Source organism: Saccoglossus kowalevskii, chromosome 19 (genome assembly GCF_978046115.1).
Source record: "Saccoglossus kowalevskii chromosome 19, keSacKowa6.1, whole genome shotgun sequence".
Taxonomy (NCBI): domain Eukaryota; kingdom Metazoa; phylum Hemichordata; class Enteropneusta; family Harrimaniidae; genus Saccoglossus; species Saccoglossus kowalevskii.
The window spans coordinates 13421145-13440428 of NC_140659.1; the positions used below are offsets into that span (position 1 = coordinate 13421145).

General features: G+C 35.5%; 2 protein-coding genes across 6 annotated transcripts in view; both read right to left on the reverse strand.

Annotated features, from left to right (window-relative positions):
* Positions 1-1661, reverse strand: part of LOC100371016 (uncharacterized) — a 35608-nt gene extending 33947 nt beyond the window's left edge. For all 4 annotated transcript variants that reach the window (XM_085493862.1, XM_085493860.1, XM_085493861.1 and 1 more), the window contains exon 1: positions 1339-1661. The gene's annotated coding sequence lies outside the window, so the exon portion shown is untranslated. The remainder of the gene's footprint in view (positions 1-1338) is intronic.
* Positions 1662-8503: 6842 nt separating this feature from the next.
* LOC100371167 (protein transport protein Sec31A-like) overlaps positions 8504-19284 on the reverse strand; it is a 35989-nt gene continuing 25208 nt past the window's right edge. The window contains exons 14-22 of one of the 2 annotated variants that reach the window (XM_085493855.1): positions 19007-19133; positions 18281-18426; positions 18023-18190; positions 16578-16790; positions 15368-15916; positions 15088-15231; positions 12379-12495; positions 11240-11311; positions 8504-10006 (exon numbers count right to left, since the gene is read on the reverse strand). In XM_085493855.1, the coding sequence (XP_085349981.1) occupies positions 9827-10006; positions 11240-11311; positions 12379-12495; positions 15088-15231; positions 15368-15916; positions 16578-16790; positions 18023-18190; positions 18281-18426; positions 19007-19133 (1716 nt within the window). In that variant the 3' untranslated portion in view covers positions 8504-9826. Of the gene's footprint in view, positions 10007-11239; positions 11312-12378; positions 12496-15003; positions 15232-15367; positions 15917-16577; positions 16791-18022; positions 18191-18280; positions 18427-19006; positions 19134-19284 lie in introns of both variants that reach the window. The other variant, XM_085493854.1, reaches the window with a different exon arrangement.

Genomic DNA, 19284 nt, shown 5'->3' on the forward strand with positions numbered 1-19284 from the left:
CTCACAAGCATCATGGGAAATTTCTAATTACTTCCCATATTTTGGGTGTAAAATAGCACATTGAACAGAAACATTTAGTTCATTGACTGAAATGATTAAACAAAATTAAGATATTTTAAAAAATACCAGCAAATTGTTGATGTCTGGTGAGCATCTGAATCACAGCATTGCAGAAAACACTTAATAAATCTTTGGTCAGAAAAATAAAATTTGTGTTTGATTTGATGATGTCATGATATTTTGAATACTCACTAATTAAGTGTTGATCATTTGAAATCAGGGGGCAGGCTGACTGGACGATTTGTTAAAAAAACAATTGTTGGCATAGTTAAAGAAAAAAAATTGTACAGACAACTGACAAGACACTGTGAAAAAAAAAATTGCAGACACTCCCCCTGTGATTACAAATGTTTGTTTTCCAGAATCAATATATAAATATTCCAGAAAATTTTTATTTTATTTTTTATTTTAAAATACTGTATAGCCATTAAATTTGTGCTTTAATTTTGACTTTTTATGAAAACTAAATTTTTTTTATAATTTTTACAAAAGCTGTGCCAAGCATGTACATGTATAAACTAATGTGTGCAATGACCACACACTAGGAATAGACTATTATATTTTGTGAATAATACAGATGACATATTTACACCTGAACATGATAAATGTCAAATCTGAAAGGTCAGATTTATGTGACCATAACAGTTGTTAATGATAAATGTACAAATGGGAGGACTGTTTTGTTTACAGCATTGACCTTAGAAAGAGATTTTAAGGTGTGTGTTTACAGGTATAAGGGCTTGTATATTAATTTGACCTTTTCATTTTACTGTGAATGAAAAAAACAACCCAACCAGCAGTATTGCAATATACCAAACAGTTATGATGAAAAAGTAGCAATATTGATATTGGCTTAGTTACATTTGAACTATAAATATTGTTATTTTGTTATCAAAACAGTGAGCTGGTTGGGTTGTTTTTTCGTTCACAGTAAACTCACTGTTGATGTCAAATTTATACTTTAAAAACGTCACAAAATCAATGAGATTATTATATATTAAATTGCTTGCAATTCTCGAAGTAGGCAAGAGTTAAAAATTCCACTTTATCTTCCGTGTAGCTACAATCTACACGTAGACTATGGTAGGAAGTAAACAAGACTGAATCGGACGTCACCTGACTATTAAAGTGGGAAATACGTTACGCAAAACAATGACGAAAGCGGAAGAATTTCCCGCCCTAACGGACAGTTAATAGACATAATCGACACTCCGTGACGATCTCTTTTGATTTAAATGTATCTGAACCTTACCGACGAGGTCGGTATAGAGTAGTTACCTTGTTTTTTCCGAGATGTGATCGGAAACACCAACATAAAATTATGGGTTGAAATCAATGGCCACTGACTCTGTGTGATCTAACGTGAAATACAGGCAGCAGAACTCGCCAATGCTTGCTTCTGTCGGCGTTCTTGTGCCGCGGAGATGTGATCCAGCGACACAGACGTTCGGTGTGGCTATCACTGAATGTGACCGAGTCCGATCCTCCTCTTGAAATGGATTGTTTATACAGAAAACGTCGGTACCAACGGCCCTCCGTTATCACGTTCACCGGTGAAATTGAGCTGCGCATCTGACTAGCGATTGATCAATTCTGCGCATAATGACGTAGTTGTAAACAGGTGAGGTCAAAACAATTGAGCATCACTGTTTTCGCTTTCAGTAATCTCTCTAAATACTAAACTATTAATAATATATAGCACAAAATACTAAAACAAAACAAAACAAAAACAGACAAACACAACAAGTACAATATAAACGATTGACGATGTGTGCTACATACCCAATACTAGTACTATTAATATCATGTACGAGTGTGATGACAGCGTACAGTTCGATTCACGTCCTTTTCGCGAACGATTCACGTACTATTGAAATTCACACAAATATTTATACATAGCAATTTTAGCCAATGTAACAATATTTTTGTGTGGAAAAAATGAAGAACAAGCTATTTTTCATTTTTTTTTAGAAATTCGCAATTATAAATAGTACCACGGTCTCGCTCAAATCGGAAGTCACATATATGTTTAAAAGAACAAAATATAGTTTCAAATTATCACCACTCAGTTCTAAAAAAACACAACAAACAAAATCTCTGAAACAAGAACGTTGACAATATTTTTATTAGTATTTATTGCCTTTTGATCTTCTTTCTCGTGCATTCGAAAAGGAACTGTCATGTGCTCTATGAAAGTATTTATAACCTTGATTTGCACAGAAAATACTAAATTGATTCTTATTCTGCAGCAAAAATATTGTTAAATTAGTTTAAATTGCTTATATCAACATTTGCGTGAATTATAGGTATTTCAATGGAAGTATCAATCGTACATGTATGTGAATCGAACTGTACGTTGTCTTCACACTCGTACATGATATTAATAGTACTAGTATTGGGTATGTAGCACACATCGTCAATCGTTTATATTGTATTTGTTGTGTTTGTCTGTTTTTGTTTTGTTTTGTTTTAGTATTTTGTGCTATATATTATTAATAGTTTAGTATTTAGAGAGATTACTGAAAGCGAAAACAGTGATGCTCAATTGTTTTGACCTCACCTGTTTACAACTACGTCATTATGCGCAGAATTGATCAATCGCTAGTCAGATGCGCAGCTCAATTTCACCGGTGAACGCCTAGATGCAATATAGACGAGGATATGTCAATGTCATTGTTTTTGATATAGTATGTTGATAGATATATTAGACTATGATTTATCCTAACACGTCTGTCCTTGTAACACACATCTATGTTAAATTGAATCAATACAATTCTCGAATTTTATTTCCACATTTTTTAATGAATTCATTGACTACGTCGCCAGGGCCACTTGCTTTTATAAGATTAAGCCAAAAAAGGTTTCGCTTTTCATCTTTTTTTCAAAATGATGTAGTGACATTTTTATATGATATATAAAGATATATAAATGCATTAAATGTTTGCAGAACAACTTATGAAACAGAAAAAAATGTTTCCATTCTACCGTACGTGGCGCACTTTACCGGAACGCAACATTACAACAACAACAAAATAGTGAGGCGCAAGGTTCTAACTTAACCGCGATGATGAGAAGCAACACCTTTTTTTAAAAGAAACCTCAGAGTGAGGGCACTCCAATAACAGTTGGGTTGTAACCGTTAGGGTTTGCTCATTAGAAATTCGAGAAAGGGCGATGGCAGAATTGAAAAAAAAAAAAAAAAAATTGCACAGGAAAAAAAAAGAATTCGAGTTCATCATGGAAAAAACAACATAGGACAAGTTTTGTTTTACTATCGCCCCACCCTAAGTTGCTATTGGTCCACCCACTTATATACGTAGCTGCATATGCACATAGAAAGCACTCTTACTACTTTTGTGCCTGTTGCAAAGCTAGTTTGCGATTTATCTGCACTTAGAAGACGTCTATCACCCTCTTTTGTAGATTGTTTAGTAGACCACATTATATTCAATGACTACAAGTACTTATTAGAACGACACATAAACGTACGTGGATTTATTTATGTGTGTGGAATGATTGAATGTTAAAAACATGAACGTTCGTAATGCGTTAACGATTGTAGCGTTAGCTATGTGTCTAGGTTAGCTATGTGTCTATGTATCATTCTCGCACCACCGTAAAGGTGGTACATTTATGCACGATCGATACGATTATGTAACATACGTGAAAGTAAACTGTCAGTTTTTTTAGTGGCTTTATTTTGCAGTCTTAAATTAACACTAATTAGTATTCTGAGACGGATATATGATCGTATTGACACGTTATTACATTTTCCTCCGCAGTGCTCTTAAGGTCGGCACTTTTGGCTATGCTCGATCTTTGATTGAAACAGATAACGGAAACTGATTTACGTTCCAGGATTTCTATTTACTTGGGCGATACGGTCGCAATTTTGATCGTGTTCGCCCACAGTCACGGGTTAGTAAGATTATCCACCGTCCTGAGGGACGGTGGATTATCGTACAATTGAGTAGTATAAGGGGTCATCTACAGTTAACGTTATATTGAAAAACACGTATCTGTGAATGACATTTTACAGTGTTAGATAGCCAGCAGAAAGTGCTTAAATTTTTTTGTCGGCATTTTTTTTTTTACAAACAGGCGTCTATGCTAGATCAAGTCCGTATATAGTAAGGTTCCACGTCAGGGCGATGCCAAAATTAAAAATCATTTTTGGCCATTTTGGGGCCAAAAACCTCCATTTTTGGGCCAAAATTCAAAAATTTTCTCGTCTTGACGAGTAGAGTTAAAAAAAATAGTTTGACCTATTTTGATCTCGTGTTACGTCACGATGACCGAACATGTGGAAGGGTCAACACACTTTTCGTGAAGGGTGAAATTCATAAAATCTGTTACAATAGTCCGATTTTGACAATTTTGATATGCAGCACAGAATAAGTATAAAATATAAAAGAACACAACAAAATAAAAGAATTAGTCTTGTTAATTAATATGTCGTTTCAGATTCAACGTAAATTGGCGTGCATTTCTTCAGCGGTTATTTAGAAGTGTAAACATTAAACGGAAATCGTAAATTTTCAAAAATTTACGTTTGTTAGTACGTACGACAAACGAAGTGATTCCGCTGACGGTTACCGCATAATCCGCCGGTTATGAACGGTTATGAACGGTTATGCTTCATAACTGTTATGTAACTGTTGTGCAACTGGACACACAATTTCATGATGCAGTGTGTGTTGTCCTCGAATTGCTTGTTTGACTAAAAATGAAGATGTTCTGTCTGAAATGCGTGGACAATAATCTCCTGGATATAAGCATGGTTATTTCTGCAAACTGTATCAGGAATTTGTGGGGTAGTATGTAAGAAAAATTGGTATTTTCCAGGTTTGTTTGTTTATTGCAAATTAAAATTAATACACATGTTAATAGGTTGTTTTATTAGGTTACTACTTGTGGTAGCAGTATAGAAACTGAGGTCAGTGACATATAAGATAGAAGCGGTAATAAAGATGAAGAATCTGTAGCAGAAGTTTGGACTGATGTAAATGAGGTAAACTGGCTTTTATTACATTTGTCGACTTTACAACTGCGCGTTTTTTATATGCCAACAACTTAGATCATATATACAAATACGTCTATCAACTTTGCCATAACTTTACATAATTTTGCAATCACTTTTAACGGTGCGTTAACAACGTAAAACCCACTACGTGCCGACAGCATCGACTACTTGTACTTGAAAATTAGGTGGAATTTGAAAATTTTCCATAAATTGAAAAAAGTTAGAAAAATTACACGATTTCCACAATAAATGATTGAAATCACAGTAGAAACAAATGCAGGAACGTTGACTTATATCTTTTCCATTGGTGTGATGAAAAAAACAACAACAGCTCATTTACTCAGGGAGTCTCCCATGCAATTACTAACCACGCCCGATTGTAATTTACTTTAAACAGTTGTCAGTCACCTAACCACACAGCTGCATACATTATTTGAAATTAAGACGAATTGGCGGCTAATTCATGTTTTAAAATGTTTTTGAAGTCGATATCGCTTGCACAAGTACCTTTTAGAATTGACCTATGACTTCTACAAACTTGTAGTGATACTACGTCAATTTAACAACAATTTACGAAATATTTATTCACATTTTCGAACTTTTAACTATGGGACTTGTTAATATGATATCGCAGGTAACGATCCCGAATGGAACTACCAACTTTGCAATCGCTTTTCACAACTTTGTAAGCAGTTTGTTGACAATTTTTCGATTGGCTGTTGTGATAATCTGCTTCTATATGAGGCATTCTCGATACATTTATTCAAAGTTTCCGAAATTTAACTGCAGGGTTGTCATGACAATGACTTAGGTTAAATATAAAAGCAACCCCACCAACATTTCCTTTGCTTTTTCCAACTTTGCACGCTATTTCTTTCAATTTACAGTCAGCTCATGTGAACATCCATCGGCTGCTTTCAACTACTTTTATTACATTTGTCGACTTTACAACTGCGTGTTTCTGTATGCCAACAACTTAGATAATATATACAAATACATCTACTAAGTTTGCAATAACTTTGCACAACTTTGCAATCACTTCGAACAACATTGCACGTTGCATTAACAACGTAAAACCCATTACGTGTTGACATCATCAACAACTTGTTCTTGAAAATTTTGAGGGAATTTGAAAACTTGCCATTAATTAAAAAAGATACAAAAATTATACGATTTTCCACTATATATGATTGAAATCACAGTAAGAAAGAATGCAGGAACGTTGCCTTATATCTTTTCCGTGGGTGTGATGAAAAAATCTAAATAAATTCAACAGCTCGTTTACTGAGAGAGTCTCCCATGCAAGTACTAACCACGTCCGATTGTGATTTACTTTAAACATTTGTAGGTCATCTAACCACACAGCTGCATGGATTATTTAAATTTAAGACGAATTGATGGCTATGTCATGTTTTTGGATGTTTTAAAATCGATATCACTTGCACAAGTACCTTCTAGAATTGACCTATGACCTCTACATACTTGGGGGGGGGGGTAACCCTACGTAATGGTAATTTAACAGCAATTTACGAAATATTTATTCATTTTCGAACATTTAACTATGGGATTTGTTAATGATATCGCAGGTAACGATCCCGAATGAAATTACCAACTTTGCAATCGCTTTTCACAACTTTGTAAGCAGTTTGTTGACGATTTTTTGATTGGCTGTTGTGATAATCTGCTTCTATATGAGGCATTCTCGAAACATTTATTTGAAGTTTCCGAAATTTAACTGCTGGATTGTCATGACAATGACTTAGGTTAAATATACAAGCAACTCCACCAACATTTCCTTCGCCTTTTCAAACTTTGCATGCTATTTCTTACAATTTACAGTCAGCTCATGTCATCTATAGGCTGCATTCAACTGGGTTTTATTACATTTTTCGACTTTACAACTGCGCGGTTCTGTATGCAAACAACTTAGATAATATTTACAAATACATCTACCAAGTTTGCAATAACTTTGCACAACTTTGAAAAGTTTTACACGTTGTGTTAACAGCTTAAAACCCACTAGGTGCCAATGGCATGGAACAACTTGTTCTTCAAAATTAGAAGGAACTTGAAAACGTTCAAAAATGTGAATAAATATTCTGTAAATAGCCGTTAAATTATCGTACCGTCTTTCAGTCATGTTGAGGTTAAAAGTCGGTTCAAAAAGTTACTTGTGCATACAATATCAATTTTAAGACATTGACAAGCATGAAGTAACCGCCAATTTTGGTTATTTTTAAAAATTAATGATGCAGCAGTGTGGTTAGGTGATGGACCGATGTGTAAAGTTGAGCTAAATCGGACATGGTTAGTACATGGAAGACCCATTGATAAAACCCGCTGGAGGCTATTTTGGGTGTCATCACAACCATGAAAAAGATACGAGGCAACTTTCGTGCATTCTTTCTTACTGTGATGTCAATCATTTATAGTAGAAAGTCGTGGATATTTTTTCATTTTTTCAAGTTCAAGCAAATTCTCCCTATTGATCAAATAACAGGTTGTTGATGCGGTCGGCACATAGTGGCTTTAAGCTGATAATACGCCGGGCAAAGTTGGCAGATGTAGTTGTATATTTGACCGAAGTTGTTGGCATGTCAAACCCTGCATTTGCAAGTGTCAAAAAAATGAATAAAAGTCAGACGTAAAGCAGCCTATATTAGCAGATCGTCATATGAGGTGACTGTATAATGTTGTGAAACAGCGTACAAAGTTGTAAAACAGCACACAAAGTTGTGAAATAAGAATGAAATGTTGACGGAGGTGCTTGTATATTTGGACTAAGTCATTGTCATGCCAACCCCGTAGTTAAATTTAGAAACATTAACTAAATGGCTAGGATTAATTTTGAAATGTCGACTATGAATTTAAAATTGGACCAATATTCAGGACGAGTTTTCAAACTATGAAATACTAGTACTGGTAGTTTACTATCGTCTTTGATTAGAATGATTCCAGACTTGCAGTTTTCAACAAGAAGTCGATAATATAACTTTTCACCAAAAATTACAAAATTATTCACCAAAATAAGAGAATTGAAGATATCATCACAAAATGAACAAATTTGAGAGAGGTTCACATGTAGTACTTATATATGTAATTTCAAAGCAATCGCAGACTTGTGGTTTTTAACAAGAAGTCGAAAATAACACTTTTTACTAAAAATTACAAAAAAATATTCACCAAAAATAGAGAATTCGAAATTTTGACATGAAATGAACAAATCTAAGAAAGAACCATCCAAGGTACTTGCATATCAAAGTTTAAAACATTCTGACATGCGATTTTGAAGAAGAAGTTGAAATTGTAAAGTTGACTATGACGCCGTCAATCAATAAAATGAACAGCTCCACTGTGTCGACTTTGTCGACAGCGGAGGCCGGAGGTAAAAAAGTTCAAGTAAAATGCAACTCATTAATATTTAGTTTTGTAAAGATGCTTTGTTTATTGATCTGGTTAAAAATCACAATATTTGATTGACATTTTACAAACATTGCATTGTCACTTCATTTACAATACAGACGAATAAACAGAAGTTTAAAATTGGGAACATTTCTATTATTATCACAGGGGAGCATTACACTCAACCTTCAATGGAAGCATTATCTCAAATCTTTCAATGAAACAACCTACCCAGATATCACCCCTTTTCCTTTATCATACAGGCAGGCGAGGGGCATTCTGGCAATAAATAAAAATTTAGAACATTTTTTTTCTCCAGAATTTAATTAAATAGAAATAAAAACCTGCTGTAGATTTATTTTGTTTGTTTGTTGTTGTACAGGAAACATTGCTCAACAAATTTTGTTATTTTCCAACACAAATCCACAAGTGCTGTGAAAGGGAGTTCCAAGGCCGTCCAACTTTCAGTTGTGACAACTATTGTGTCCTAACAGCTCAAAAATTAAGCAAAATAAAATATTTGTAACATCGTCTTAGATTGAGGCAGTGGGTCAGATACTGTTGATAAGCAAATAAGCAGCCGCAGAGGTGACTTTGTATTTGCTGTATTGATGCCATAAAAGTCACAGACAGTACAAAGAATAAAGAGAATTAAACAATCTTTATTTTGGGACAGTTTCTACAAATGTTAGGATATAGTGAAATGGCCAATTGACTTTTTTGAGAGGAGGCCCTTGTAATGCTATACACAAGCAAGGAGTTCTCTGTACTTTCAAAATCAGGTCACAAAAACAGAAATGATTTACTAATCGTGGCCGTCAACTAATGTTGGTAGGTACTTATATGCATAATCGCATAGAGCACCCGTCCCAGGAATAGCAGTATTTTAATCCCAAAGAAAATTTTACGAACAAATTGTTTATTGAAAGACACAATGACTAATTTTTCCTCAAAGGTTTGCAGCTGCTTTAATATCCTGATGATACAATGAATATGTTATGCTGCAAAACAATTGAGGCAAATGCATACATTATCAGAGTGTTATTCTTCCCCCTGTCTGACAAGGAATCGTTATGGCATCACTGAGAAGGAAGCTGATGAATTGGAGGATAAAAACCAGCGGGATAGCTTGGTAAAAATGAGCTTGACTAAGACAATGGAGTTGTTTGAAACAAATCCAGTGTTCACCCCAAAAAACAAGCATAGCGGCCACAATGCTTGGATTTGTTGAAACAAAAGAATAAATTAAAACTCTTTCATATACAAATTTCCCTCATAAGAAGAGAGATTTTTTAGAATCAAGCCTTGTAAGCCAATTCTTGGGATCCGTGTTTATCATAACTACACTCTCAGCTGTACGGCAACCTGCATGAGAACTTTTAATCCAGGCATAAAAGTACCAATTTCGGAGAAGTTACCAGTAGCAACCAACTGCTGATGAACAGCCAATCCTGCTTGATAATCGTAACTATTAATAGCTTGTGACATATCATGAAGACCTGATATAACATTTGGAGATAACTGAAATAAAATGTAAAACAAGATATTACAGATTACATTGTAACAAGTACCACTTACACAACATGCACCAAATACAGTAGTAAGATAACTTGGTACCAATACCACTTTGTAGCTGTATACATTTTACTGATTTGAGGGCGCTGGTCGTCGCTCCATACATGTGCAAGATTTGGGACTCGTATGAACAGAGATGGCGACTTTGACCAACAAGTACAAACTGACAATAAGTAATTAGTTCGGTAATTAGATAATGTCACGTTAGTTCAAAACTTGTACTCCTGATTTCCATTAGAAGAGCACAATGGATTGATGGGATATAAATGTCGTATTTGCGCGATGTGGCGCGGCGCAGCACGACATGACACGGCACGACAAACACCGCCCTTTAAAATTGAGACAATTATTTCTCTGAATATCCACTAATTGAAACACAGTACAGGAAAAGAACACCATATTTGCTTTATTGACATGCACATAAACCAAAACTTGCATTTATTATGTTCAGTCATGAAAATACAGCTCAGGGTAATACAAGGCACACCCATGTCATTTATACCGGGGCTCCTCAATCCCTGGAATGGCAACATTTATGGGCTATTTATGCCTATAAATTGGGCAGACTGAGAACAGTTGTGGTCCACCATTTCAACTGAATACTCTGCATGTTCCTGCGATATTGCAAGACAAGTGATACAGGCTTCAACCATCATTCTGTGAGACATGTATGAACTGCTCTGCTATCAGAGGTGCCCTCCAGAATAACGATGTTTCTCTTCAAACAAGACTTGTATTTCATCGCCGTTGTCTTGCAGAAGCCATTGATTGTCATCAAATTATCACCAATGCACACACCCCTAGGCAATCCCCTATTTAAGTGAATTTTTCATTGTATTTTTCTGTGCTTTTGTTTCTTGTAATTAGTTTGAGAGGTATTAAAGCCAGTTGCTTTAACTCGATATTTTGGTGTATGTGTATTGCATTTCCAGTACTATTGTCTTGTCTACCCCATTCTAGCAGTGAAAAAACCCTGTCTAGTGTGAGTTCTGTGGGTGGCCCTCACAATAGCAATAAGCAGGTCTTACATTGAGACATGCAGTGAATGTCCGAATTTCACAATGTATTTTACACATGTTGCACACATGGGTCCCATATAAAGCATGACACGACAATGGCAGTGCTTTCATATTCATATCAATGCACAAATACACAAATGCAGGAAATTATAATACTTACTGAATTTTCCCTCAGTTTATCATATAGTGCAGCTAATCTTTTATTGACATCATCTAATTTACGTTTTATTTGCTGTAAAAACAAGAACAAAAAATATCCATAAATAACTGAATATTATCATTACAGATGCGAGACATCTTTTAGTGTTCTTGATTCATAGCGGTGCATGTGTACACTTTCTGAAAGCTATGTCCGAGACAGAACTTTCCAGTCGAGCTGTTAAAACTAAAAACTTGCATGCCCAGTGGTTTGTAAACATTTTTCCATTGTCTGCTCCAATCAAAATTTTAAATGCAATTTCACTAAATGATATTATCTTGTGGTTGAAGTTAATGATACACAGATCGTGAAACAAAGAACGCAACAATTTATAATGGGAAATTTAAATTATTCGGTCTGAGTGTCAACAGAATTTTGAGTTTTCCTGTGATTGATTGAATTTTACGTGCCCACAAGAAAAGTTGACGATAACGACAGTGATGACGATGTGGACGGCGATGGCGACGACCATTTTGCCACAACTATGACTTTCTCTTCACTTCATTATAGCCATGCGAAAAATGATATTTTATGCAGGATTGTTAACTTTCTGACAATTTTAATGTTACCGTACCAGCTGAGGTGCATCTGGTACACCATTTTGAGAAATTACAAACACTGTATATACTAGTAATTTCACATGCTTATTCAGTTACAATTCAGCAAGGATGAATTAAATTGTAATTATTAGTGAATAAATCCATTCACGTTTCAATCATTTCACTGAAAACGTCAGAGCATCTTACGATGGACAGGCCAGAAATCGGGCCAACATTATTGAGAGCACATTTCAACATACATGTTTATAAGACTACATTTTATCACATGTGAAAAAAATGCCAGAACCACAAATACAATTTAACAACTTAGGATTTATTAATTAACTAACTTTCGTAATTTGCTCACCGTGTATCAAAGTTATGTTTATGTTCGGATACAGTTAAACAATTACGCAGATGTTTTGTGAATACAATAATCCTATTCTCATACCAGTATTGCAGCAGAAAAGTAGGAGGGAGGGAGGGAGGGAGGGAGGGAGGGAGGGAGGGAGGGGCAAATGGAATTGGTGACAGACTAGGTAGAATAAAATCAACACTTACAGGATTCGTACCAACAGATGCACATCTCTGAGCTAAACCATCGAATGTCGTAGAAACCACCTGGTGCTCAGCTGGGATTGGTGCCTTTTCTTTTGGAGGCTCAGGTTCCTTTTTAGGCTGTGAATACCGCAATAAATGTCAGTTTCATCAACATAAAATATATGCAGCTAATTAGTATATACAGTCAAACCTGTCTATAAAGGACAGTCAGTGGACTGAGCCAAACTGTCCTTTATAGACAGGTGGTCTTTATATGGAGGTGGCCTAATTTATTCATTTAATCATGAATATTAATTAGGACCAGAATTTTAAGGGAGATCATAAGCAATACATAAAAACAAACCTACAATGAATATGTCTTTTTTAATAAAAGTCACTCATTTTCATCTGGATAATTACAGGTTTACTTTTTTACTACAAATTATACCATGTAAATTCACTGAAGCCAAGTGATTCTGCCCATGGATTCATTGGTGTATTTAATGCATAAGAACGATTGTCAACGATCGGCCGCATTGGGGTTTCAGCTCGGACTTTCACACTCTCGCCAAGCAGTCTTATTCCCCAGTCTCTTACACATATTCCATCACAGGCGGTAATCAGTCCCATCGTTAGTATTGTCGATTGTACACTGTGACAAAATGCACAGGCAAAGTTGTCGTGATTGAAAAAAACAAAATTGACCAAACTCATAACGATTGCTCCAACTCTCGGTGTTGAATCAGAAAGTCAAAAGAACTGGAAATGAAACACGGTGATCGTACACGCAATTTTACAGTTATTTGTTGCAAGCATCGACGTGTCAAAACTGCCCAAACGAATTTTCTAGATTGCGAAATATTGATATTACCGTTTATAAAAAAAAAAAAAAAAGAGGATCAAAATAGAAAACATCTTTTGTTGAGAAAAACCCCGAGATGACCCCTCAGTAACAATACGTTTGCCCATGCGCTAGCTTCATTGGCATAATTTATAACGATCAACAACAAACAACATGGCGGCCAAAATAGGTCGGATTTTGCAATCCCGCGATGAAAACGAGATAAACGAATGTTTTATTATTTTGTTTGGATATTTCATGTCGACAAGGTAAATAAAACATCTCTCATTTAATAAAACTGGTTCATTTTTTTTGTTTTCGAGACTGGGGGAATTTGCTCTTCATGTGCGAGACAGTCCACAGAAGTGCCGCTGGCCGGCTGGGGATCGATAGTATACCGGGGGTAGTACCGATCGGAAACAAGCTAGTTTTTCATTGCAAACTTTGAATGAAACTGTTTTAATTTGTTTTTAAAATCTTTCCAGTCTCTAGACGTTACATTCAGATGATATTCAACTTTTTTTTTTACTTTTTCGCAACTTCACAAACCAAGTTGCGATGGTCTTTTAGCCCTAAAGATTGCGTACTCGGTAATCTGAACGTAACATATGGCCACTTTCCTGTTAGCGATTCGCAAGTAGCTATTGTCTTTTTGCTGAGACAGTCTGATGGAAATGTTGGTGGTCATTATACAAAGGTTAAAGTGTGAATAGGTCTACAATAGGGTGGTCGCTGGTCGCGTTGGACAGGTGTTCACTATATCCAGTGTCTTTAACGTGTAAATTGCGAAGGGACTGTACTAAGGTGGTCGCTATGAGCAGGTGGCCGCTCTGCACAGGTGGTCGTTAACACAGGTTTGACTGTAGTGCAGAATAACTGAGCTTTAATGGTTTAGTAAATGAAATCAGAAAAGATGCATTACCACATCACCATGCTCACCTTAAACACAAATAAACAATATAACCATCAATGTACATTAGCAAATTCCGTAAAATACTTTATATTTCATATTTTCGCTGAAGGAATGATTCATTAAAAATAAAATCAAACAAATATCCATTTTTTCCTATATTTTACATTCAAATGGTCAACAATCAGTGCAAAATAAATTCCATACAAAACACCCAAAAAGTCTTTTCAGCAAAATTCCAGCTAAAATAAAGTATTTTACAGTACATGGAATACTAAAAGTAATTCTGTTGTGGTTTTAATTTATTCTGTATGCACTCCTAAGCCAGATGTGCATACTTTAACAAGCCGAGCAGTAAACATTTCCTGAAACCATATTGTGTGAATATCAGTTCCACTTTCTGTTTGGGAAATGCAATTTTACATATCTGCGTTTTGAATACTAGAGGGCGACATGCTGCTTAGCACAGCCACTGATTAGTAGTTGCATCTACACATAAAGCAAAAACAGAAATGTTAGTAATTAAACAAAGATACAACTTTCACAAAAGCACAGCGAGCAAAAAGGTTAGTCAGGATTTGAAAAGATAGAAAGAAAAAAACAAGAATTTTACCAGAAACAAACAGTACACATAAAATTCACTTGTATCCTGAAATTATTGGTCAAATAGAAATGTTGTACAGTCAGGGTACAAGTAGTTTTCAGTCGAACAGAGATTTCAACGTCGCACCTCAGTACAAGTATATACCATCAATGATAACAAGTGAGTCATTGTAGCTAATATACTGCAAGAGATAAACTGTTTCGTCATCTGCCAGAGTACGCTAACTTACAAAGCTTGAAAACTTTTTACAACCGTGCTTTTGTCTGAGTCAACAGTTTTCGTTCGCGTTACCTGTTCTTGGTTAGTAGCAGTCGGTATTTGTTGATTTGTTATTGGTTGTTGTGCTGGAATCTGATAAGCATTTTGGTTATATACCTGAGGAGGTTGTACGTATGCTGTGGGGGCTCCGGGAGCATCTTGGGTTGCACCGGGAGGGGCAGGGCCTACTTCTTCTTGTGGCACACCGAATATTGGGGCAGTAATCGGTTGTGGTGCGACATACGACTGCTTTGATTGGCTCTGAAATAGTATTACAGAAATTTCAGAATTAGTTTGTGAAATTATGTCAGATTTAGCATACAGACAAGTTCAACAGGTGTCAACAACATAAATAGGTTTTCATCCTCACCACTTTGCATTGAACATGAAAAATTACCTTTTTAGGCCTCAGTATTGGGGTATCGTTCCATCCGGGTGGAGGATCCTGTTGTGAAGAAGAACCCGTCGTCATTGTCTGTTGCATTGAACGTGGCTGATTAGACATACCAGGTTGTGGTTGTGGTACAGGTGGTTGTGGTGGTTGAGGTGCCTGTGGTCCCGTCGATAGTAGGTATGGGGGAGCAGTAGAAGGTGTTGTATTCGTACTATAACTACCATTATTATGTGCGGCTGTCCCATACATTCCGTGCGGCTGTTCAGGATTTTGCGTATATGAAGAATAACCCGACTGTGAATAGTTATATCCCTGAACGCTGCTAGATTTCGCATAGCTAGCATACTTCCCCTGGTTACCTTTCCAGGAATAAATATTCGTTGAGTCGGCAGATGCTGCTGGTGTTGATCCGTAAGCACCTTCTGATTGATTAGCTATCTGGTCTTGATAAGCAAAGTGTTGTTGTTGCTGATTTTCTTGTTGTACTTGCCCAGATGAATAGTATTGAGTACTTGTAACCGTTCTGGTTTGAAACGAATTCACACCAACTTCCTGTCAAGTAAAAATATAGAATAATGTACTGAGAGACCGCTCAAATAGAAATAATATTCACTGAGTTGGGCAGTGTTCTCAACAAAATAAATGCAAGGCGAATAGCATAAACCTAGATAGGATACAACTGTGAATTTTTACTGTATTTGTTCGTTCTCGATTGAATCGATTACGAGCATTATTATATAGCCCTTAGAAGTCTTTTACACGCCTGACTTCATTCTTAAACACATGTTCTTAAAAACATTTTTATACAGATAGTTACAGGAACACTCTTATCTGTGCAAACGCAATCAAACTCACTACATTAAATTGAATGAAGTTGAAATGTATATTTATGAGTGACAACATCACAAACCAATCACAGCATTTCCCTTCAATTTTAAAATCAGAGGTGTGAAACCAATAAACCTTTCATTAAGGACGTCTTTTTGTATATTTTAGTATGTATCGTGATTGTACATGATTTCATAGTCACTTGATTTCATGATGACGAATATCACTAGATAATGATCTCATAAGAATTAAAAAGTCATGGTTACCGGGCAGAATGTGTTCAAATTCAGTGTGAACAGAGAATGTATTTTGCATGGGACAAACGTTGAAGATATCGACAGAGCTTTAACAAGAGTTTGTCATCCTGAATAGAAATTTCACATACCTGTTGTTGTGGTTGCTGCTGCTGTTGTTGTTGTTGTTGTTGTTGTTGTTGCTGCTGCTGCTGCTGCTGCTGCTGCTGCTGCTGGGGTACTGGTTCTGGATCAGGTTTGTCCTTGATATTCACCGACTTAAATGGGAAGGGAGGGGCATTTAAATGAGATACAGCCTCACCCTGAGCTTGGAATAATCTGTCATGTAGTTCCAGAATACTTTGCTGTAATAAAATCGGATAATTAATTATAAACAGCGTTCAATTTAATTCGTTTATTTAAAGTCAGTTTGAAATACTTAGCCAATGGCTAATATCACTGACTACTAAAAATTACATCAAACAAAAGCAGAAATTACAAACATCAAATACAGAGAAAAACAACAGTAAGATCAATATTAAGCATTGTGTGTACCAATTCACTGATACTGCTGATGTGATATACTAATTGTGACCTATCTTAACCTTTCCACCACCAGACTTTCTCACACAAAATTGTCTGCACTTTTTTCTAATAATCTCCAATTTTTCTGGAAATGAACCCAAATTTTTGAGCCAAGAAACAAAATTTAAATCAATTTTCATTTTTACTTCAATTTGGCTAATTTTGTCCTAATCTTCTGCAGGAAAGTGCCGACTATGAACAGGACTATTCTGTGAATTAGTGATGAAAAGAGGTAACTGGTGGTGAAAAGGTTAATTCTTTTAAAGGCCATCTCGAAGTGCTGTGGGAAGAATCATTGAGCTGTGTCTATTCATATTCAGTGTTCTAACTGGCTGTCTGCTAAAGTGTTAAGACAGCCTGAAAATAAAGACACAAAGCCAGTCTATAAACATAACAAGGGATAGATTATTAATGTCACTGTTACATACAGAAATTATTTACATGGAACTCCAACTTTTACTACTCTGTCGTTGAATCTAATCGTTTTCAAAGAAAAGCAATGCTTAGCTGCAAATTAGCATACAATCAGAACTATGGTAATCATAGTTGTAAATTGCCAAAAATAGAAAGGTTTTCAATCTCGTAACTGATGCAGCTATACTGGATCACAGAACGGAGGTGTTGCCTGTACGGAAACATTACGACCGCCTTTGTTCTAGGTACATTGTATCAGATAATAACAACATTACTTCCACATAAAAAATGTATTCATTTCATATAACCTTAGTTAGCACAAATAACTTTTCCAAAATCAGACAAGTAAAATAAAAAAAAAAGCAATTTTAAAGTAATCCTATGTGATGATCACAAACTGCACTGAAAACACAGAATCATATCTATAAAATTTAACTGAACACCAAAGGAAATGAGAAATGAGTTAATGTTGCCCTGAGTTCATTACATCAACAAGTCAATGACAAAATTGCAGGAGTGTGATATGTTTTTTTTTCATTTTTACTTTGTTACTTCCAAGATAAGAAATTATGAAGTTTAGTTGTTTGTTGTATCTTACCTCCTGGGACTGCCCCAAATACTGCATGGCAGTCATCAGATTACCTTGGGCTGCTAACAGCTTAGCATAGTGACTCAGTTTATTAGCAAAAGCTTTTCCAGAGATTTCACTACGACCTTTCCGGGATTCAACAGCTCTACGAAGTATCATTACTTTTTCAATCAAATCCTGAAGAGACAAAATTCAAAGGCTAGTTACCTTTCAATTCCACATTAAGAAAATTACAAAATACGACCCTAACAATTATAATCAACCTACCTGCAATGCTAATGGTGAACTTGACTTGGCTATCTTAGACCAACATGAGACTAATTTATCAATATTACCAGAGGATATATAACAGAGGCAAGCGTTGACACTCATTTCACCACCTCTTTCACTTTCTAACCTTTCTCCTAGAATATCTAAAATAACATAAAAATATAAAATATTTAGTGATGTAATTGATTAACAGCTGTTGTGCAAATCAGGTACGATATAGAATCTATGTAATGTGAACATGTTTAAAGTTATCATTCTCTTGTCTAATGTTACCAGTCTGTGTTAAAAACACAAGTGAGATGCATCATGGGAGTAATACAGTGCACCATAGAAGTACAATACACTACACAGAATGACATGTTTAGGATCCAGAATTAATCGTATCAAATTGCGCTACCAACCTGTGATCATTTACTACTAAGCAATGCATTGGTCTTTTAGAATATATACTTTTCATTACCAACAAAATTAAAAAAATAAATGCATATTACATTAAATATACTAAGGTTTTTTTTTTATGTTATCATATGAAACGTTTTTTTGATTGACAATAATTTTTCAACATTTTGTGACACCTATTTTAGAACCAAATTAAGGCCTTCCACTCTTTCCTGAAGCCTAAATAAGAGTGACAACTATTCTTTCTGTAAAGCCAAGTCACAACACCTGACCCACCTCAACCTTACTCAAAACCTTACAAAATAAATGAACTAGGATACATACCACAGAGTGTTGAGAACTCCTCTGCTTTAGAATAGGTCATCAACGCAGCCAGTGCTTCCGTCCAGTTATCTAAATCACACCCACTGACGATATCAGACCAGTCTTTTGTTACTATAGCAGATATCAGCTGAAAATTATTACAGACATAACGGATAATTAGAAAATTTAATTGCAGGTCATTTTAATTTTCTGCTTTACGTTAACAGAATTGCTTAATTACTGAAGAATAAATCACATCAGCAACCACCTAGAATCTTAACTCGGTTGCAAATTTGTTT